At 41.5% G+C, this 21,348-nt stretch overlaps 2 protein-coding genes across 2 annotated transcripts in view; one reads left to right on the forward strand and one right to left on the reverse strand.

Annotated features, from left to right (window-relative positions):
- Positions 1 to 222: 222 nt before the first annotated feature.
- LOC101852408 (DNA polymerase delta catalytic subunit) lies at positions 223 to 17,065 on the reverse strand (the record flags this gene model as incomplete). The annotated part of the gene is given in 13 exon segments (XM_005098755.3): positions 223 to 311; positions 1,659 to 1,850; positions 2,992 to 3,102; positions 4,610 to 4,750; positions 6,254 to 6,358; positions 7,354 to 7,520; positions 8,205 to 8,431; positions 11,111 to 11,279; positions 13,410 to 13,503; positions 14,022 to 14,194; positions 15,558 to 15,790; positions 16,522 to 16,650; positions 16,966 to 17,065. Coding segments are annotated over 12 exon segments (1,751 nt in total), but the record flags the coding sequence as incomplete, so codon positions are not given.
- Positions 17,066 to 17,149: 84 nt separating this feature from the next.
- Positions 17,150 to 21,348, forward strand: part of LOC101852626 — a gene marked incomplete in the record, with an annotated part of 17,561 nt that continues 13,362 nt past the window's right edge. Inside the window, 1 exon segment of the mRNA XM_005098756.3 lies at positions 17,150 to 17,552. Coding sequence (XP_005098813.2) covers positions 17,426 to 17,552 — 127 coding nt within the window.

Raw genomic sequence — 21,348 nt, forward strand, 5'->3', positions numbered from 1 at the left:
GTTTGATAGGAAAAACGATAAACGTTTGATAGGACAAACGAAAAACGTTTGACAGGACAAACGAAAAACGTTTGATAGGACAAGCCACAGAGAGGCAAAGACAGAAAGAAACAAAGTAAAGTAAAGAGAAAACATTTTAGTTTTAGTAAGAGTTTTACGGCACTTGCAACATAATAAGGTCATCTAAGTGGGACATTCTGGACAGTTAGCACGTCTGCCTACCCTTTGACTGGCTCGATGACCGTGGCACCCTCGTACTCATCCCCGGTCTCCACTTTGTGTGCTGGCAGGACCAGGTCTTGTTCTTTAGCCTGGGAATACAGGAAAAAAGTGAATAAAGTGTGAATAAAGTGAAAAGTGAATAAAGTGTGAATAAAGTGAAAAGAGAATAAAGTGTGAATAAAGTGAAAAGAGAATAAAGTGGAAAGTGAATAAAGTGAAAAGAGAATAAAGTGTGAATAAAGTGGAAAGTGGATAAAGTGAAAAAGTGTGAATATAAAGTGAAAAGTGAATAAAGTGTGAATAAAGTGAGTGAAAAAGGGAATAAAGAGATTTGAATAAATGTGTTTTTGGACCAGATTGTAATGCGGTCAAAGGCGGGCGCTTTCTCATAAAACGCAGTGTGAGGGAATTCCCCACGGAGGGAGCAACTGCTGAAAAAAGACTTACCTCCAATTAAAATTTTTTTTACGAGGCACTTTAAAAAAATGAATTGATCATTTGTTTTGTTTGAGTAAAGAGAAGTGCATCGACCCAAAAATGGTCATTTAGGGCTGGGAAAAAGTAAGTAAGACAGACAGACAGAAACAACACAGGGAAAGTAAAGAGGTAGTCGGACCTACCAGTGGCGCCCTCCAACCACCCGCTATAATTGACCGTACATTCTGAGATGGAATATCCACCTGTAGTAAATTAGGCAGATATTGATTGTGGCACAAGATCGTTCCAAAACTCCTTCGCCTGAAAACTATTTTGTCCAAAGTGCCTTTTTACTTAGGTACACTCTTTTAGTTTTACTAGAGATTTTACGGCGCTTGCAACTGCATAAGGTCATATGAGCGCCAAGGGGTGGGTGTCGACAGAGAAGTCTTTACAGGGAATCAGGCTTACTCTGCTCACCTCTCTAGCATCAACAGCACAATATCTGCTTCAGCTATCAAGGCACCCCGGAAATAGCGGGTCACAGGTACACTCTGGACACCTGAATAGACATAAGGTTCTTGAACATCTAGCTCTCACTGGCAAAACTGAAGGCGAACGAGGCAGGGGTAGGCCCAGAACAACCTACTTAGGGAACCTAAACAGATGGGTAACGGGGAAAGATCAGGGAAACTTAGCTTTTTCTGTCCCCGTCGTTTTATGCAAGAAAAATTCTGAAATTATGCAAACTGAGCCCAAAAATGTGAAATTATGCATTTCTGTTAATTTTAACATAGAATGATAAAGGAAAATAATCAGAAATTATGCAAAAAATGATCAAATTTGGCTAAATTATGCAGAATGCATAAAACCACGGGGACAGCTTTTTTGAGAGTATCCGAGCAAATGAATGAATAGAGAACCATGATCGCCGATGTCTGTCGCAGATCTGGCACTGAGTGATAACGACACTGTGGACAAAATAGTTCCGAGGCGGCGCCTTACAGTGCATCACTCACCTTCCGCAGCAGCTGTGACATGACCTTGACCTGCTGACCTCTGGACAGGAGGAAGGGAAGCGGCACGCCCGTTACACGCGCCATCTCCATGTAGTTGATGACACACATCAGCTTCTCCAGCAGACGCACGGGCAAGATGGCGTCCTTCAGGCAGTACACCGCCAGACGACGCCGCGTCTGCTCGTTTCCGTTCTGAAAATGTGTCACAACGCAGTGGAATCAGGTGCTCGTCAATTTTTGGGCATATGGAGTTATTGGTATCGTCTTAGAGAGGTTGTTCATTTGTCTTGTATTTGATGAAAAAAATATCCATTTATCTTGAATAGAAGTCGAGATATTTGCGATTAAAGGAGGCGGAGTGGCCTGGTTTCAAAGGTAATATTAGTGAGAAAATGGCCACCAAAGATCAACTATTTCCTTTGCCTTAAATCAACGATTTTCAGTAAAATCCACACAGAAATGTGTTCCCTAATGGGCATGAAAAGTGTTGAACAAAAAATTCGATAAAATTTGCAAACCTGTGGAAAAATGCCAGTTTCTTCACTTTGATTATTTTGAAGAGCGCCCGATTTCATCAAGCTGCCTCACAAATAACAAAGGAGTGCGTGTAAAAACTGAAATCAGCCTGAAAATAACACAGTAGAGTCCCCTGCTTAAAACCGAAACCTGCTGACTGAACCGCTGGTTATTCGCGTGGGACACAAGTAGGTTGTTTTTACATTCGTTCATAGCAAGGCTTGATATTTATTTTGACAATCAATATGTTAGGATTATCGAAAAAAATGTTTATGTAGTAAACTAGGGGAACCCCCCCCCCCCACACACACATGGGGACTCTGATTTTATCGGAGTATTTGCTTTCGCCTGCGAACACAACACATCTCCTTGAATTCCTACCTAAATAGGATCCCCAAGGATACCCCACCCGACTGCCCGCTGTGCGACTGCCAGGATGAAACAGTATCACACCACCTCTTTACCTGCCCTGCACTTAGTGACCTGCGTAGTACCTACCTACCTGCCTCCCCAGACATCGGAAACACTCTATACAGCGACAAAACACAGCTGATAAAAACCTGTAAATTCTTTGCCATATTGACAGGCCGAAGGGTTAGAACTCAAATGGCCGCTGGATCAGAAAAGAAAAGATAAGTTGTTATCTATCCAGCAACAGCTGGGCTCTCGCTATTCTGCCCAATGTCATGTAGTGATAAGTGCAGGTTTGCTGCAAAGTTCCATAGAGTGTGTTGTCAATGTTAGGTCTCGGAGGGAGAAGGGTAGCTCTGATGAAAAGTAAAGTAAGGTAAGGGAGTACTGGTCAGGTGTTCATTACCTGTAGATCTGTGATGATAGAATGCTGCACGTCCTCCTTCTGCTCTTGGAGGAAGTGGAAAGACACGGCATTGAGGGTGTACGACCGGAGCTTGTAGTCTCGCAGCAAAATCTGGAAGTACAAAAATACATGGAAAACTTTCATCTTTACTTACTTTTATCCGCCACTTATACCCTTTTGGGCGTCGCGGAAAACATTCATCACATCACGGAAAACAACCAAACTTTGGAACAAAGAACGGTTGTTTTAATATGGTGGTTTTTAGTTTTAGTAAGAGTTTTACGGCACTTGCAACACAATAAGGTTATATAAGTGCCGAAGATTAGAGGTGTTACAAGAGAGTAACAAACACAAAAAAGAAGGAGGGGAGATTAGGACGATAGATGTTTGACAGGAAAGAAGCAAACCACACCAGAGCACCCGCCAACCACCCACTTGGCTGGGACTGGGGTTAGGGAGTACACAAAAGTGTCTGGGCCTGGACGGGTTCAGAGGCGGGGTCTCCTAGTTTAACGTCCGTCTCCGAAAGGATTGAGCCAAGTGGGAAATTTGTGTAAAGTGCCTTCTGTAAGGACACAACGTCGGACCAAGGAAAGGCTCGAACCCCTGAACCTGCAATCTCATGATTATGAGTCCAGTAGAGTAGTCTCAACACTAAGCTACCGATGCCCAGAGGGTGTTAGACAGCTATAAGTGATGCAGTGAGTAGATGTGTAGAAAGTTAATAATAATAATAATAAAAATAATAGATTGCATTTATATAGCGCTCTATCCCATACTAGTATAAAAGCTCTGAGCGCTTTACACCAATCACATAATCATTCACACAAGAAAAAATATTTCAGAGAAGCAAAAAAAAAGTTTCACCACAAAAAGAACTTTCACAAGCATACATTAACTATACACGAAAGGACAGTGAAAAAATGTCAATATATATGTACATGTATATGAAAAAACCTGGAACTTACTAACACACTAAAACTAACAGTCAGGGTCTGATTGGTTTTCTTACATTGCACCAGAGTGGGGACGGGTAGGGGGAAGCGACATGGCAAATAAATTCTTAAATATCAAAATCATGGGGTGTTACGATCGTATTTTCCTAAAATTGCACAAAAATGGGAACAACTCCACCAAATTCATAATGATGAGCAGCCCTGAGTAACCCTAGCTAAAAAAAGAACAAAAAAACTGGTGACTGAAGTGGCCACTAGCAATGGCATGTTTGTAAAATTGTCAGCATTGGTGTAATGTTGTGAATTTGGTATTCTTTGAAAGCATATTTATGTGTTAACAAATATATGTATTTATGTATGTTTGTCGTTGTAACCCAGACACCCCCCATGAGGACCTATAAAGTTTAATTTATTACATTAAGGGGAGTCCGCTTAAACCGAAATCTGCAGGACTGCTAGATTTTCTTCAGTTTTATACTGTATCAATAACAACTATTTCAGTTTTATCGAGTTTTCAGTATAGAAAAGTTGCTTGAATAGAATTGAAAAAAAAAAAAAGCGGAAAGGATTTTCTTTTCTTTTGGTTTCCTGCTATTTTTGGATTAACTGGGTGCGGGTTTGGTTTCAGCAGACTCCACCGTATCTACTTATAACCCTCTGACCTGTAGAAGGTCAAACTGGACGCGACCCTCGATGTTGAGCACTTTGTTCTCTCGTTTGCCCATCTGTTTGCTCTGGAAAGTGGCGTCCTTCAAGATCGACACCGTGTTCCTGATGCGACCCAGATAGGAGAAGTCTTTGACCTGAGAAAAAATATTGTGCATCGCTTTTAGTTTCAGTAGAGTTTTACGGCATTTGCAATACAACAAGGTCATAGTGGCGAAGAATAGAGGTGTTACAAGAGGATAAGGTACACAAAAAAGGAGAGATAAGGACGATAGATGTTTGATAGGAAAGGAGGTGCAAGCCACACCAGACCACCAGCCAACCACAGAGTTTTAATGTGGGTTTTTTTTAATGCTAAAGACAAAAATGTCCTTTTAGACATGGTACTTGTTTTGTTTTGTTTTAGTAGAGGTTTTACGGCGCTCGCAACTGCATAAGATCATATGAGCACCAAGGGGTGGATGTCAACAGAGAAGTCTGTACAGGGAATCAGGCTTTCTCTGCTCACCTCTCTAGCTTCAACAGCACAAAGTCTGCTTCGACTATCAAGGCACTCCGGAAATAGTGGGTCACAAGTGTGTGACAAACATACAAAAGAAGTAAAGGAAAATTGCGATTGTAAGGATTAGGAAAGAAAAAGCAGCAGTTCCCAGTTGTAGATCAGGCACAGTTATGAGCATGACATGAATCAGCCCATTTACGATTACAATTCAATTGTGCATAAGAACATGATAAATGTCCCCCCTTTGGGAATGGACTAAAGACATTTCAGTCAGTAGCACTGCCCCAGGGAATAAAATATCCCTTTAGACATGGCACTTGAGACCAAAAAGTAAAAGAGGTAGACCAACTGATAGTTACAGACGCATCATGAGAGAAGAGACAAGCAATCAGCCAGGGTCCGGACGTATCAAGGTCAGAGGAAGCAGCCACAGACAGACAAAACAAACATGATGTCAACGGTTCAACGTCTTACGTACCCGCGGCACAGAGAGAAAGTAAATGTCAGCAAGTCAGGAAATACAGTAGAACACCGATAGCTCGAATTCGTTCGGACCGGCCTCGGTAGTTCGAGTGATGGTTTTTTTTAGCTGAGGTTCTTCGGCGCTCGCAACTGCACAAGGTCATATGAGCGCCAAGGGGTGGATGTCAACAGAGAAGTCTTTACATGGATTCAGACTTACTCTGCTCACCTCTCTAGCTTCAACAGCACAAAGTCTGCTTCGACTATCAAGGCACCCCCGGAAATAGTGGGTCACAAGAGAGTGACATACATACAAAAGAAGTAGAGGAAAATGACGATAGTAAGGATTAGGAAAGAAAAAGCAGCAGTTCCCTGTTGTAGTACAGGCACAGTTATGAGCGTGACATTGATGAATCAGCCCATTTACAGTTCTACTGTGCATAAGAATGAGAAATGTCCCCCCTTTAGGAATGGCCTAAAGACACTTCAGTCAGTGGCACTGCCCCGGGGGATAGAGGGATCCGTAGTTCGAGGGATATCTTAGAAAAAACAAACAAACAAGGAAAAAAAAAAAAAAAAAAAAAGCAGGACAGTAGGCACAGCTCAACGGAGGTGTGATTTCGAGTCTGTTGTGTTCGACCTACTTTCTGTGTTCTGATGTAAAATGAGCACAAACCTTCAAATGGTTGGACCTGTTGATGAGGAAGGGAAAGTCAAAGTTCTGGATGTTGTACCCTGTGATGATGTCTGGGTCCACCTCCCTGAAAAAAGCCGCCCATTTCTGGAGAGAGATAGACCCAACAGTTAAGAAAAGATCAGATAAGAAAATACTGCATTATCCCAGAGGGAACCTTTTCTTGGCTGTACAGGACTGTAAAAACACATGCAGGTACATGTATACATAGAAATTTCAATTACATATTACTTTTTTATTACTCTCATTAAACTTCAATATGAAAAGAGAAGTAAAGCTGACAAATGTACATATCACATCAGATGCATCATTCAACCACAGGCAGGAATTTAATGACAAAACCTTCAGAGTTATATCTAGATACATACTCTAAAGAGCTATACACACTGACGGTTACTCTGACAACAGCTTTATGCTGAAACCACAGACTCAGTTGGACTTTTACTTTTACTCTACTTTTCTGATCCAGCGGCCATATGGGTTCTAGCCCTTCGGCCTGTCGTATTTTAGTTTTAGTAGAGGTTTTACGGTGCTCGCAACTGCATAAGGTCATATGAGCGCCAGAAGATTAGAGGTGTTACAAGAGAGTAACAAACATAAAAAAGAAGAACGGGAGATAAGGACGATAGATGTTTGATAAGAAAGAAGAAGCAAACCACACCAGAGCACCCACCAACCACCCACTTGCTCAGTTTAAGACTCAGCCATACGTCACTTCTCATATCAAAATGGTACGTGGCAGATTCTTACACTCATACGGGGCCCGACTCGGTCGACTAAAACTGAAAACAAACCCATTTGTTTTTGAGGCAACAGAGTTGTGCCATCGGCTCAACAGAAAAAGAAAGACACATATTTTGGAAACGCAAACACTCTCACAAACCAACACACAATTACACATTTTACAAACATGATGTACAACCTAAAAAAACAACCCCAAAACCCACAAATCATATACCCCCCTCCCCCCTAAAAAAACCCAAACAAACAACCTCTCACCAATTAATATAATTACGGTGAAATTTTAAAAATCAAAATTCGGCACATGTCATTTCAAAAAGTGAGGTACAAAAACTACATACCTCCAGGAGCTCCGACTCTTTCTCAAAAGACAAAACCTGAGAGCCCACCACTGGCGCGCACGATTTCAGCGTGAACACATTCCGGATGAACGGATCGGAATCTCCCTGTCGGATCACCATGTTCGCAATCTGGATGACCGGATCTTTGTGCGCCTCTGGGAAAACCCCTGGTTGATGAGAAAAAAAGAAATATTAGCAAGGCCAAGGTCACAGATATATAAAGGAAACATTCGCAAGGTCATGCATACATAAAGGAACCCCTTGCAAGTTCATATATATTTAAAGAAAACATAAACAAGGCCATACTAATACCAGAATTTCCAAAAATCTTTTCATTGCAGTTTCCTGAATATTTCAGTTTCTATACTCAAGAACATATTCTGTAACAATTCAAATTCAAAGGTATTTTAAAAAAGAAAAGAAAAGATATATAAAGTAGGTACATTGTTAAAAGAATGAAACAGTTTGTATTTTTTCTCTCGAGGAAAAAAATTAGTTTTCTGGGCTTGCTGCGGACACAGGATGGATAAACTTTTAAAATACCCAATCAGGGACACCCTACAATAAAACTTGAAATGACACAACCCTGAACAAAATCACCACATCAAGTGGGACAACTTTTGGTGGGGTGCATAAGATAAGGCTTTCAAATTCCTGATCACAGAATCCAGGACAATCTTAGAAAATCCGGGGCAGTTGGCAAACCTGCAAATTTTCAAAACCAAAACAGAGACTCTACCCACAACAAAGTGGGTCAAGATAATATAATCCTAGTAATCATAGATGGCTATTGTATAGTGCAAGTTTCCACTCGCTCAACAGCAAACTCTGACCAAGTAAAGTCCAGCTACCTTTGCGACCGGCACACTCGATATCGAAGCTGAGAATCCTGAACGGGGCGACCTTGCTCCATTCTCCCTCGGCCGGGTGCGAGATGAAGTCCTCCCAGGACACGTCCACCTCCAGCTGGCACCGAGACACGACCCCGAGACTCGACGACTTGTGGGATCTCACGCTGTACTTGCCTGCGGGGAGCTCGATCCAGTTACAGCCCACGACGTTGGTGTCTACCATAAACCTGGCCGTGGGAACAGAAAACATCTACTATAAATGTGTCACAACGCGGTGGAATTGGGCGCTGTAATGAATAAATGCTGTTATGAAAACTAAAAATGGGAATGAACGATGTTGCGAATGTTGAAATAAAGATTCTTTAATATCACAATTATTTCCTCTCCTTGACACGTTACATCTTATCTCGTTTTGAATACACACGAGATCTCATTGTAAAAGAAAAGACAATAAATCAGTTTACCGGCAGGTAGGCAAGAAAGAGACTGTGTTTTCGTCATCTTTTCAAGTTTTATGTTGTTGTTGTTGTTATCGATCCAGAAACAGCTGGGCTCTCGCCCTTCTGTCCAATGCCATGTAGTGATAAGTGCAGGTTTGCTGCAGTTGCTGTAAAGTTCCATAGAGTGTGTTGTCAATGTTAGGTCTCGGAGGGAGAAGGGTAGCTCTGATGTCATTTAGGGCTGTGCAGTGGAACAGGTGATGCTCCACAGTCTCATATGCATAGTCACACAAGGGACACATTGGAGGAAGTTTCGGGTTTATTCTGTTCAGGTGGAAGTTGAGCGGTACATGTTCTGTTCGTAGGCGGAAGATCGTGGTCTGTTTCTTTCTCTGAAGGCGGTTGATATGATATTGTCATTCTTTTTTGTTGTGGTCATATGTTTGAAAACTGCTCTGCCTGTCTTTCCCAGGGCCCTTCTATTCATCCAATCTTGTTTGTTGTTGCTTTTGATGATTTGTTTTGCAGTGTTGTATGAAGTTGGAGTGTTGGGTTGTTCCTGTCTAGATCCACGTTTGGCGAGTGTGTCTGCTCTGTCATTTCCAGGTATGTCCGAGTGTCCGGGGACCCACTGCATTACTAGGTTGATGCCACAGGATGTTATCAGATGATGGGATCCAAACAGTAATGGTCATTTTCTATGGCTTGTAATACTGATAAAGAGTCAGTGAAAATCACAATACTCTGTGCTTTTCCAGGATGAGTGTCAAAAACTGTACGGAGATGGTACAGTGCTGTTTCAATTGCCATCATTTCTGCATCGTAGTTGCTGCATTTCTTTCCACAGGCTGCAGAGATCTCATTGGAACTTCCATCTGGGTACTGTATTAGTATTCCATATCCGGCTTTGGTTGTGCCTTTGAATGCTGAGCCGTCCGTATAGACGTGTATCCAGTCATCTGAATAGCTGTCGATTGTTTGATGTGATGCAAGCATCAGCGTCACTGAGTCTGACGATTTTGTGCTCTTGTCTTTGAGAGATGTAATGATTGGCTTTTTTAAAGAAAGGTGGAGAGGGATGTTTTGGTGGACTCTTTTGGTTTCTTTTCTGTTTTGTGGTAGACGGTGGCTCTCCATTAGTTCTGTGATGTGATGCATGATTGACTTTTGTTGAATTCGTTTCTTTGGTTTCCATGTTTCTACTAATTTCCTGTTTGGGTGGTTGGGGCACATTCTTTTGGTTCTTTCATGTAGCTCCAAAACTGCTTTATCTCTGCGGATTCCCAGGGGTTCAACATTTGCAAGGACTTCGCATGCGGCGGTAGGTGTGGATCTCATGCCACCATTTATAAAACGAAGGGCATTGTTTTGGACCTTGTCAAGGGTGTTGCAAGTAGTTGTACTGCACATAGTGAGTAGGCTATTGCTGTATTCCAGGGAAGATCGGACAAAACCCAGGTATAGAGCTCTTTGAGTTTGTTTGTCTGATCCCCATGAACAAGTTTTAATCTTTTTATAATGTGAGGCCATATGCAGCCGTCACAGGCGCTCGTCAATTTTGAGGCTGTTATATATGCTTGTGTCGTCTGGCCAAACTGGCAAATATTGTAACCCCCATTCTCTACCAGTCCCTGGCCAATTAGTAAAGTAAAAAAACAAAACTTCCTGTTTTGATTATCCCAGGAACAACACGAGTTTATCATGTCTCCATCTTCACAATTTCTTATGTTGTAAGCCTTTAATCAAAACCCAATAACACAACACAGGCATATGGAGTTATTGGTATCATCTTAAAACCTGTCCATTTGCCATGCATTTGATGAAAAAAATATCTTGAATACAAGTCAAGATTTCGGCAATTGAAGGAGGTGGGGCTCGCAAGGTTTTAGAGGAAAAAGTAGCCAGGACATAGCAGCCAAAGCTGATTTATTTCCTTAGCTTGAGAGTCCGAGGAAGCTGAAAATTTATATCTTTTATGTCTTTACTTAAAAATTAATCAACGTTTTTCAGTAAAACACACACAGAAATGCGTTCTTGAATGGACATGAAAGGTGTTCAGCCAAAAAAAACCAACAAAATTCTATAAAATTTCCCAAACCTGTGGAAAAATGCCAGTTTCTTGACTTTCATCATTTTGGTGAGCGCCTGATTTCACCACGCTACCTCACAAATGGTAAGCTTGGAACAAAACGCATGACTGACAACTTTTTCAAAACCCACTCAGGGACGCTCAATGTTACAAGTCAACCCAACCTGATTCCTCCAACGATCCTCCCACAAATGTTTCAAAAACTAGAAAGATTGAACCATCAACAAGTCAACCCAACCTGATTCCTCCAACGATCCCACACAAATGTGTCAACAACTGGAAAGATTGAACCATCAACAAGTCAACCAAACCTGATCCTCCCACAAATGTTTCAAAAACTAGAAAGCTTGAACCACCAACAAACAAGTCAAGCACACCTGATCTCAAAGTCGATGTTACTCTCGTAGGTCTGGTAGGCGTGCTGCGGGTAGCCCGGGCACACAAACCCTTGTTCCAGGAGACGCTTGCACGGGGCGATCAGACGAGGTAAGGCCACCGTTACCTTCAGAAATGGAATTTTCCTGTTTCCGTGGTAACCGTAGATACCTACACAAAAACAAAGACACCATTTAGATTTTGAGCTGAATTACTTGAATCAATATATTACACAACACAACAAAACAACAGAGATGATTTGGTCGCATTTAATGACAAGCGGGCTAATCCAGATTTCGAGGGTTTCCAGAAATCTTGACCTACACCAAAAGTGGGCATTGCCTTACCTTTAGGAGAAGTTTGGTTTCATTGGTGTGTATATTTGTTTGGTTATAGAGAAAAACTCTCCTTGTCTTTTAATGAAACTGAACAAAGGGCAAAAACTTTCCCTTCGATTTTTTCGGGATAGCCCACTTGTCCTTAAAAGCGACCATTTATGGTCGAAATAAGTTATAAGTTAAATTCAAACATTCTCTTATTCAGGGCTTGAATTAGGTGTTCAGGAGGGCAGGCAAAAATTGCCTCGTTGGGGCCTAAAGATCAGAGGGCACCCAGGCAATTTTCTAGGGCACCAAGGCAAAAATTATAGGTGATCATTTTGTTGATTAAAGTTGGTAATACTGGATCGTGCATCACAACGTTTCTATAAATAACAATACAATTTATTCTTGCTCTCAACAAAAGTATAGAGTTATCGGAAAATTTCTAAAGTCATGAATGAAAACTAAGTAAATCACTAGGTGATCAGAATATTGAAAATATGTTGGCACACACAATATAGAAAAAGACTTGCTTACTGTTTGATTGTCCCTTCTGGGAAAACACAAAAGTGATTTTAAAAAGTATCACCAAAGAAGATGATTTCGGGGAATAGTTCTGTATTATCAGGACGTCTATTACTATTTGTGAGACAAATCTCTTGCCACTTGGCAATGCAGTGTTCTGGGTGGAATTCCTTGATCTCAGGACCATTGGGACATATAAGCATGATCTTTTCAAGCATATCTCTGGAAAGCAAATGCCTTCAGTCACCAAGGATGCGCCTCTTCAAATGAAACAGGGATTATATGAGCTAAATGAGACAGATTGGGAAATTTTCTTGCTTTTTCAAGACTGACCTTGTCTTCTTCTCACTCAGAGGTATTAAGCCCTGACTTTCGGAGAGAAACATGAGCCACTCTTTCTTTACTTTCAGTGTTGAGCATCCTTGGTGTTGAAGCAGTCTCATAATGAGCTATCAAGTCATCCATCTGTGTCTCACCATATTCTTTCAGCTCATCCATTTTGTCAGTTTCAGGCACATTTGTCCTGTCAAATATCCCTGCACTCTTCAAAACTTTATCTTCTGATGTGCCAGAAAATCTTTCTTCCAAGCACAGCACCAGCTTATCCAACACATCTTTCATGTTTGTAATCATCACACTTGCACTTTCTCTCACATCTGCAGTCTTCTTTTTCATCCAGATCTTTTTTCAAACACTGCTGAGGTTTGGTTAATGTGAGTGTGTTTGCACTTGCCATGACAAAATGGACACAATGGTCAAGCTGAGCAGTGTCTGACTGAAGCTTTGATGAAATTTCAGACGAGTCTAACAGGATGTCTTCATACCCCCCCCTCTCTCTCTTCCATGAGTGTATCTTAAAAAATAAAAATAATAATGCCCCCCCCCCCCCCCCCCTATTCCGGAGTCCCATACTTTGCGATGTTCAGACTTTGAATGAACTTTGGTGACCCCAACTACCGCTGCTCACACGATGCAGTACCTTGTGACTAAGGTTCACTGACCTGCCACGGCGGCGAACCCGACAAGATGCTTGTATTTAAAACTTTCTTTTCTTTTTTTCCCAAAAGTGACAGCACAGAACAAATATTGATTTATTTTCATGGTGGTACATTTTCTAAAAACAAGGGCAGGGCAAAAATTGCCGCGGTTAACCCTTTGATGTTAAGGGCATTACGGCAAATTGCAAAGGCACCAAGGCAAATTGCCGGGGTGCCGCGGACTATTTCAAGCCCTGCTTATTGACTTATTATAGCTCTTGCAATGCAATTGCCGTAAAACTCTTATTAAAACTAAGCCAATTTAAAATTTCAACATTTCCGGTGGACTTATGGTCGTATTTCTGAATACAAAAACGGACTTCAGTACCCTCAAAAACGTATTAAAAATACGCTTATTTAACGTACAGATAGGCAGCTGCTCTATGAAAACCGTAACGCTGGATGAAATTACGACTCACTCTCCCTCATGAGGCAATCCACCGCCAACACAGCCTGGATGATGCCCTCTCTGTTGGAGCGTAGATCTTTCCTGGCGGCAGAGTTCAGGGCATCCTGTACACAACACAAAATAATATGTGTCACGACACGTCGGAATCAGGCGCTCGTCAATTTTTGTGCATGTGGAGTTATTGGTATCATCTGAAAGCTGATGTTTTTGCCTTACTTTCAGTTGAATAAATATCCAACTCTCTTGAATAGAACTCAAGATATTTGCCATTTGTGATTGAATGAAATGTGGTCGACTGGTTTCAGTGGTGAAATTAGTGAGAAAATGGCTGCCAAAGTATGGTAACTCCAAAAGCTAAAGAGTCCTTGAAAACAGAAAAATGACACATATTGTGCCTTTATTCAATGTTTTCTCAGTAAAATTCACATGGGAATGTTTTTTATGGACATACAAGAGGTTGAGTGTAAAAATAAAAATTTGATAAAAATGTCCAGACATTCTAATAAATTCCCAATCACCGAGTCCGGGACAGCCTCAGAAGGTGATGGAGGGAAGAACAAGAAGAAGAAGAAGAAAAAAAAAACAGAAAAAAAAAAGGAATAAAGAACAAAACCCAACACACCAGAAACTTCCCACAATCCTCCTGCTTGAAGCCCGCCTGTGCGGGAACGTAGAAGTACGGTGTGAAGCCATGAACGTGCGCCAGAACACTGTTTCCGTCTTCTGTTATGCCACACATCCGCACAATGGGGACAGGGCCTTGTGTTGCACCAGGCATTCCTTTCACGTGGGTTCCTGCATGCGGAAAATAAAGTGGATAAAGATAAAAGTTGAGACTGTCTCGAAGAGCCACCAAGATACAATGGATAAAGCTGAAACTGTTTAAGACAGCCAAAAAAATAGTGGATAAAGCTGAAATCTTCCAAGACGGTCACCAGAATACAGTGGTTTAGTTTTAGTTAAGGTAAGGTTTTACGGTGCTCGCAACTGCATAAGGTCATATGAGCGACAAGGGGTGGTTGTCAACAGAGAAGTCCAAACGGGGAATCAGGCTGACTCTGTTCACCTCTCTAGAGCCTCAACAGCACAAAGTCTGCTTCGACTATCAAGGCACCCTGGAAATAGCAGTTCACAAGAGAGTAACAAATATAATACAAAAGAAGTAGAGGCAAAATGAGGATAGTAACTTAGTAAAGATGAGCCACCAAAATACAGTGGATAAAGCTGAAACTGTCTAGGACGGCCACCAATCGCCAAGGACAAAAAATATTGGTCTTAGAGAGCTGGGTGTTTTTCACTGTCATTATGAAGTAAAAAATGCCAGAGAGGAAATGGCAAGTGCCGTTTGTACTGGTGATTGTCTTATTTATAGTTCTTTGCTCTGTCAGCTCTAAGAATTAATTGGCAGGATAGAATAAGAATTTAAAGAAAGCTGTGGGAAAGGACAGGACAAAAGAATAGATAGAAGTAGAAATATGACTAAGAAAGTGGCGATGTATGGGACACACCCTCAGAAAGCCCAGCAGAAACATCACAAGACAGTCGCTGCAGTGGAACCCACAGGGAGCACGAGGCAGGGGTAGGCCATGAGAAACGAGGAGATGTGTGGAAAGGGACATGAGAGAGATGAAGCCCACTTGGAATGAGGTTGGAAGGATGGCCCAGGACAGAGATAAATGGAAGGAGCTTGTATGTGGCCTATCCCTGCCAGGGGTGAAAGGATGGCCCAGGACAGAGATAAATGGAAGGAGCTTGTATGTGGCCTGTACCCTGCCAGGGGTGAAAGGATGGCCCAGGACAGAGATAAATGGAAGGAGCTTGTATGTGGCCTGTACCCTGCCAGGGGTGAAAGGATGGCCCAGGACAGAGATAAATGGAAGGAGCTTGTCTGTACCCTTCAAGGGGTGGAAGGCATAGACAATGATGATGCTCTTTCAGTTAGCTTCTACAACATTTCCCTTTATATGGATGCCCATTACGGCAGGATCGGGCCGATCGCCCGACTAAAAAACAAACGTGTTTGTTTTCAGTTTCATGCGACCAAGTCGGGCGATCGGCCCCGATCCAGCCATAATGGACACCTCGTATTAGGCTTTTTAGGCAGACTGGATCCCCCCTCCTTGCTCCCCTGTCTTCACTGACTACAACTAGAGCTCACCAACATAAAAGTCCAGGTCAATCTGTTGGAAAGTGATGCTGTCTGTGGAGGAGTTGATGGGTGGCAGAGCAGGTCGAGCCCACTTGGGGTTGGAGGTGGTGGTACCTTCGCACTGTGGCCCATCCCCCTCTTCCTCCATGGGTTCTGAGTCCCTGCCTTCAGCTTCTATCTCTTCCATCAGGGCAAGTTCGGCCTCAAAGTTGGAGGGATCGTCATCCTCCTCCTCCTCATTTCTTTGACAGGAAATATTTTTAAAAAAATCAGAACAATAGAAAGGAAAGATATTAAATTTAAGTAAATTTAGTTTTACTTTTAAACTTGCAACATAAAAAGGTTGCTTGAAAGCCGAAGATTAGAATAAAGGAGCGATTCACACCCGGAGCACCCACCAACAACCCGCTAAGGCAACTTTATAGATGAGACGAGACCTCTGATTAGTCATTATTAGCATTCACCCATCTCCAATATAATATGTTCAGTTGAAAGGTCAAACATCTCAAAAGTATTTAAAAAATTGCGATTTAACAATAAGAAACGGTAACAGTTCGTTGGATAAAAGAAATAAAGTGAACAAAACCTTCGCAAGAATAAAACAAATCATATATATATATATAGATCTCTATATATAATTCTCTACTTAACTACTGTGAAGGACAGAACCCTCGTTTTTCTACAAGCTGCGAAACTGATGGTAGTCGACAGTGGTGGTGGTAGTCATTTATAATAAGTCTAGCAGTGTATGCGGTCCACAATGTTACATAAACAGAACTTTATTTACTGCCCTCTAAGTCAAAGCGACAAAGCTAAATAATCTTTTTGAGACCATGATTTGAGCAGAAAACAATCTTTAAAAAAAACAACCCCAACATGGCTTTCCCCCCAACATAACAAACAATTAATGAATGAGAATGAAAGACAGTTGTCTGTAAATTTGAATTGTAAAAGAATAGAATGTCACCAGTACCTCAACTTTTTCTTAGGAGGGGGACCTCCGTTGTTTCGAGACTTGCTCATTATCAAAGTCACACCGCACTGTCCAGGACCAGACGAATCCCGACTCAGCAGACAGTTTCCAAGTCAAACTCTATGCTTCCTGCAATTATAAAACAAAGAAAATATTAGCCTAGATCTAGCTTTTAAATACTCCACCGATAGACAGTATTCCGAAATGAGGAAAAACAGGTCTTGTTTCACAACGGGTGAGAATAGCCTGAAAATCGAGTCCTAATACTATAGTGACGGCCAAATCTAAAAAAACTGAAACTGAAACGAACAGTAACACAGCACAGGACAGGGCAGAGACAAGACACAACACTGACTGCATGAATCCTAAAGTATTGTATGAATAAAGGCAAAAACCACACAACTACAAAATTTAAATAGTATAATGAGAAAACACGCTTCTCACACTTTTATTTCATCGGCTCAGCTGGCTTTGGGTTTCTTTTTCACGATATTCTTGGTTTAGGAGACAGTTGCTAAGATAGATCTCTAGCCTGTGCACCCATAAAAAGTGCGCGAATATTCAGTTACTTCCCCTTGGTCATCTAAAAAACTTCGAGTCAAAAGTTGAGACAAGTCTAGATTTCCCACGAAACAAACCGGAGACTCGACGTAACATTCGATGATATCAGCTGTTCGCTTGTGGTTTCTTCTTACTGACTTGGCCTAGATCTAGCCTACTTTATGATGAAAGGTCAACGCCGGGCCCAAAGTACGACATGAACAGCGAACAACATCTTGAGGGGGTATAGAAATCTAATACTTTGCGTGGCCTTCTAGATCTAGATCTAGACTGTTCTGATTGTAATTGATTTAATTTGATTTTGATTGATTTCAAGCTCGACTTTTGATTTGAGAAGTGAACGATGTCGACAGTGTTCAACGTGGATGAGTTCAATACCTGCTTGCAGACAGCGGAGATAGGACGAACAATTGTTTACAAAGATGTCACTGGATCAACAATGGACGATGCGCGTCGTCTTGCCCATTCAGGTAAAAGTTAGGTAGGGTAGATCTAGATATAGATCTATATCTACAGTCTAGACTCTACTAGTCTTCACTCAACATCCGTTGTAAATCTTTTCAAATAGGAAGAGGCTAGCCCCGTACTTAATGACGGCTAGATATGATGGCTAGACTGACCATTTACAAAAAATAGGCCTACTGAATTGTAAATAGGCCGGCACTATTTCTCCGAACGTTCGGGAAAATAAAGCTGGGCACTATTTCTCCGAACGTTCGGGAAAAAATAAAGCTGGGCACTATTTCTCCGAACGTTCAGGAAAATAAAGCTGGGCACTATTTCTCCGAACACTCTGAAATAGGGCCTACCATCCTTTCCCCCAAATTTCGGATATTATATAGATCTATAATTATAGTATGGGCCTACCAAAGATTGTTCGTATACAATATGGTTCAATCGGTCCAAAAAATGTCCGCCGTAAATATTTATATAAAGAAATGCTACAATTCCAAACAGTTTTTCGCTATAGATATGACGTGTTGCCTATGAAGGGTGCTGCTTTTAAACGTAATGTGTTGTGTTCACTCGTGTGCTGTCTAGATCTAGATCTACGGAGGGTTATTGATAACGACACATAGAACTGGCATCTGCGTTTGTCACTGCTGCACTGACACTGGCAAGCCCCTTAATGTGTGTGATTCCATAATTTACATGTAATATCCTGTACTTTTTTTAAAATTACGCACATTTAGGGTTAAAACTGCCAATCTTCTTCGGACAGGTGGACACACGCCCTTATTTATTAATGTTTGTTGTTGTTTATGGGCTGTTCTAATTTTGATTTCTTTCTGTTGTGAAACCTTTCTTTTTCACGTTTTTACACCCATCTAAAAATCTCATCTAGACTAGCTGTTGAAAATTGAAATAGATATAGAACCAAAAATTTGCTCCTGTGTGTGTGTGTGTGTATGTATGTGTGAGTGTTTGAGTGTGTCTGTGTGTGGTAGTAAGTGGAGAGTGAGGAGTGTGTGTGTGTGTTTGTTTATTTTTCGGGCTTTATTTCAGCCTTTATTCAGTAACAGTTCAAAGTATACAAAAATAGAAACACAGGATCCATTCACTCCAGGACTCATGAGTCATTCGTCTCTTTCAGTTTCACTCTTTCATTCAATTCCCGTGTTCTCTCCCGCGGCTCATCCCCGTCCGCATGACTTTCATACCCCACCCCATCCCTCCAGGCACACACAAAGAAAATCTCACTTGTTCCCTGCGAACCATGGACAATAATATAGGCAAAACACCGCCTGAGCTGCATTCCTTTTGTTCGTGAGCTGTGGACCAGGCCAGGGGTGGTCAGTGTCGTCGTCTTGTAGTTGCTTTCGCCTGTGGATACACTCGCACATTCTTCCTTTCACCCGCTCTTTCACTCACACTGTCTCTCCATCCACAGTTCAGCTCGTCATACGTTCAAAAGTTGCCCACTAGTTATGTTTAGTTAGTGTGTGTACATGTGCATGATGGTGGTGGGTGTGTGGTGGGTGTTACTGAAGGTTGTCTGTAGGCGGGCTTGCCATGCGATACGTGTTCCTTCCCAGACCAGAGGCAGAATGAAAGTTGGCGCCGAACTCTCGCAATAAATAGGCAAAAAATCACGAGACCGGAAGCCGAAAATCGTTCGGAGAAATAAAGATCGGCACTATTTCTCCGAACGTTCGGAGAAAAATAGTCACTTCGTTGTAAATATACATTTTTAGTGTGCAGTACCTAAAGTATTTGAATTTGAGATGAAACCAGATGCCTTAATGACAGTGCATGTATTTTAAACCTCTTGTTTTCTAATGATTTGTTAATGTTCGTTTGTTAATAGGGCCTAAGATAAGTACGGCTAGACTGTCAGGCTAGCCGTCTGAATTGTAAAAGAAATTTTTAGTTTGCAATGCCTAAAGTATTTGTATTTCAGACAAAACCAAAAGGTGCCTTACTGACTTGCATGTATTTGAACCTGAATAATTAAGTACTAGATCTAGATCTAAATCTAATGAGACCTGTGTACTAAACAGGCTTGAGTCGATAGGGCCAAACCTAGATCTAAGTACGGCTAGCCACTTCGTTTCAAATAATAGACAAGCTATATTAATACTAATTGGGTTATAGAAACTTACACCTCTAGATCTAGCTTTTAAAACATTAAAAAACGAAGTAACTGTTCGGAGTACGCATAGAGAAAAATTATATATATTCGGACTCTGAATTGAGTCCAGCATGACGTCCGTTCCGACTTCCAACCCTTGTTCCTTAATTTCTGCATGACGAACTTTTTTTCGGTTATGATGATATATAACAGTCGAGACGTGAGCTTACACTTTAATATCCAGTTACTAGTTACTAGATCTAGATCTAGATCTATCTAAACTGGCCCTCCATGCATCATTAGTATGAGCAGAACGACTAAGTTGAGCTGAGCTTGCTGGGGGCAAAGTTAATTATATTTAAATGTCGACCAATGAGACTGCGTGTAGTTATCTCGATCGCACTTTCGGCTTGCTGGGGGAAGAGGTGTTGGGAGGAGGCCACGGCTGTCAGTTTTGTGCGATGTGATAAAAAAAAAATTGCAGAAAAACTATTCTATAACATACGCAACAAAATGAAATTAAACGTGTGGAAAGACAAATGGTGGTGGAAGTAATGATGATGCTGTAGTGGTGGTGGAAATAATGATGATGCTATAGTGGTGGTGGAAGTAATGATGATGCTGTAGTGGTGGGGGAAGTAATGATGATGCTATTGTGGTGGTGGAAGTAATGATGATGCTATAGTGGTGGTGGAAGTAATGATGATGCTGTAGTGGTGGTGGAAGTAATGATGATGCTGTAGTGGTGGTGGAAGTAATGATGATGCTATAGTGGTGGTGGAAAGACCTTGAGTTGTCAGTGACCGTGTACTTAGACACTGCCATTGGGTAGATCTAGATCTGATGAGAGTGCAGTCCTTTGACTTTTGACACAGACACAGTCCTAATAATATGCAATTCTAGTTTCTAATTCTGGTTTTACGTAAAATCCCGCGACGACATTTATATTTATTATGTAACCTCCTTACACTCACATAACTCACTTAGAAGTGGGTCTGAACAAGTAAAACCTTTTTTTCGGACCCGAGTCTGAAAAGATAAAATCCATATTCGGACTTGAGTCCGAATAGATAAAAATTATATTCGGACTGGAGTCCGAATAGAGCTGGCTTTAATAAAAGGCCTAGCCTAGATCTAGATATCTACAGCAGGTTACAGCTTTTAATTTGGAAAAACTATTATTTGTTTAAGAGAGTAGAAAAATAAAAGAATCGCAGTGGCTACGTTCACGGCGCCATGAACATAGTCTGCAGGCTACGCTCACGGCACTACGTTCACGGCACTAAAGCTTTAAACTTCGTTTAGGGGGAGCGTCTGCTGGTTTTAGTCATTGACGACAGTGACGTATATTATTTAATATTTTGGCCAGCTTCAAGTGTTCCTTCCCATGAGATGATGAAGGAAAACGAAGCGCCCTTATTATAGAATTAAAGTTGGGATATGGGATATATAGAAAATTGGACAAGGTACATGGGAAACAAGAGGTGAGAGATGGTGGGACTTGGAAGATGGGACTGGTCATAAATTGTGTACAATAATGACTGTATTGCACCGGGTCAGCCTGGGAATGGACGCAGAGAGAAAATGACGGGAATCAATTATTTTTATTATAAAAATAAAGACCCTCTTTCTCTCTCTCTCTCTTTCTGTCTGTCTCTCCCCTTTCTCTTTCCATCTCTCTTTCTCTCCCCCCC

The sequence above is a fragment of the Aplysia californica genome, unplaced genomic scaffold, assembly GCF_000002075.1.
Source record: "Aplysia californica isolate F4 #8 unplaced genomic scaffold, AplCal3.0 scaffold00192, whole genome shotgun sequence".
Taxonomy (NCBI): domain Eukaryota; kingdom Metazoa; phylum Mollusca; class Gastropoda; order Aplysiida; family Aplysiidae; genus Aplysia; species Aplysia californica.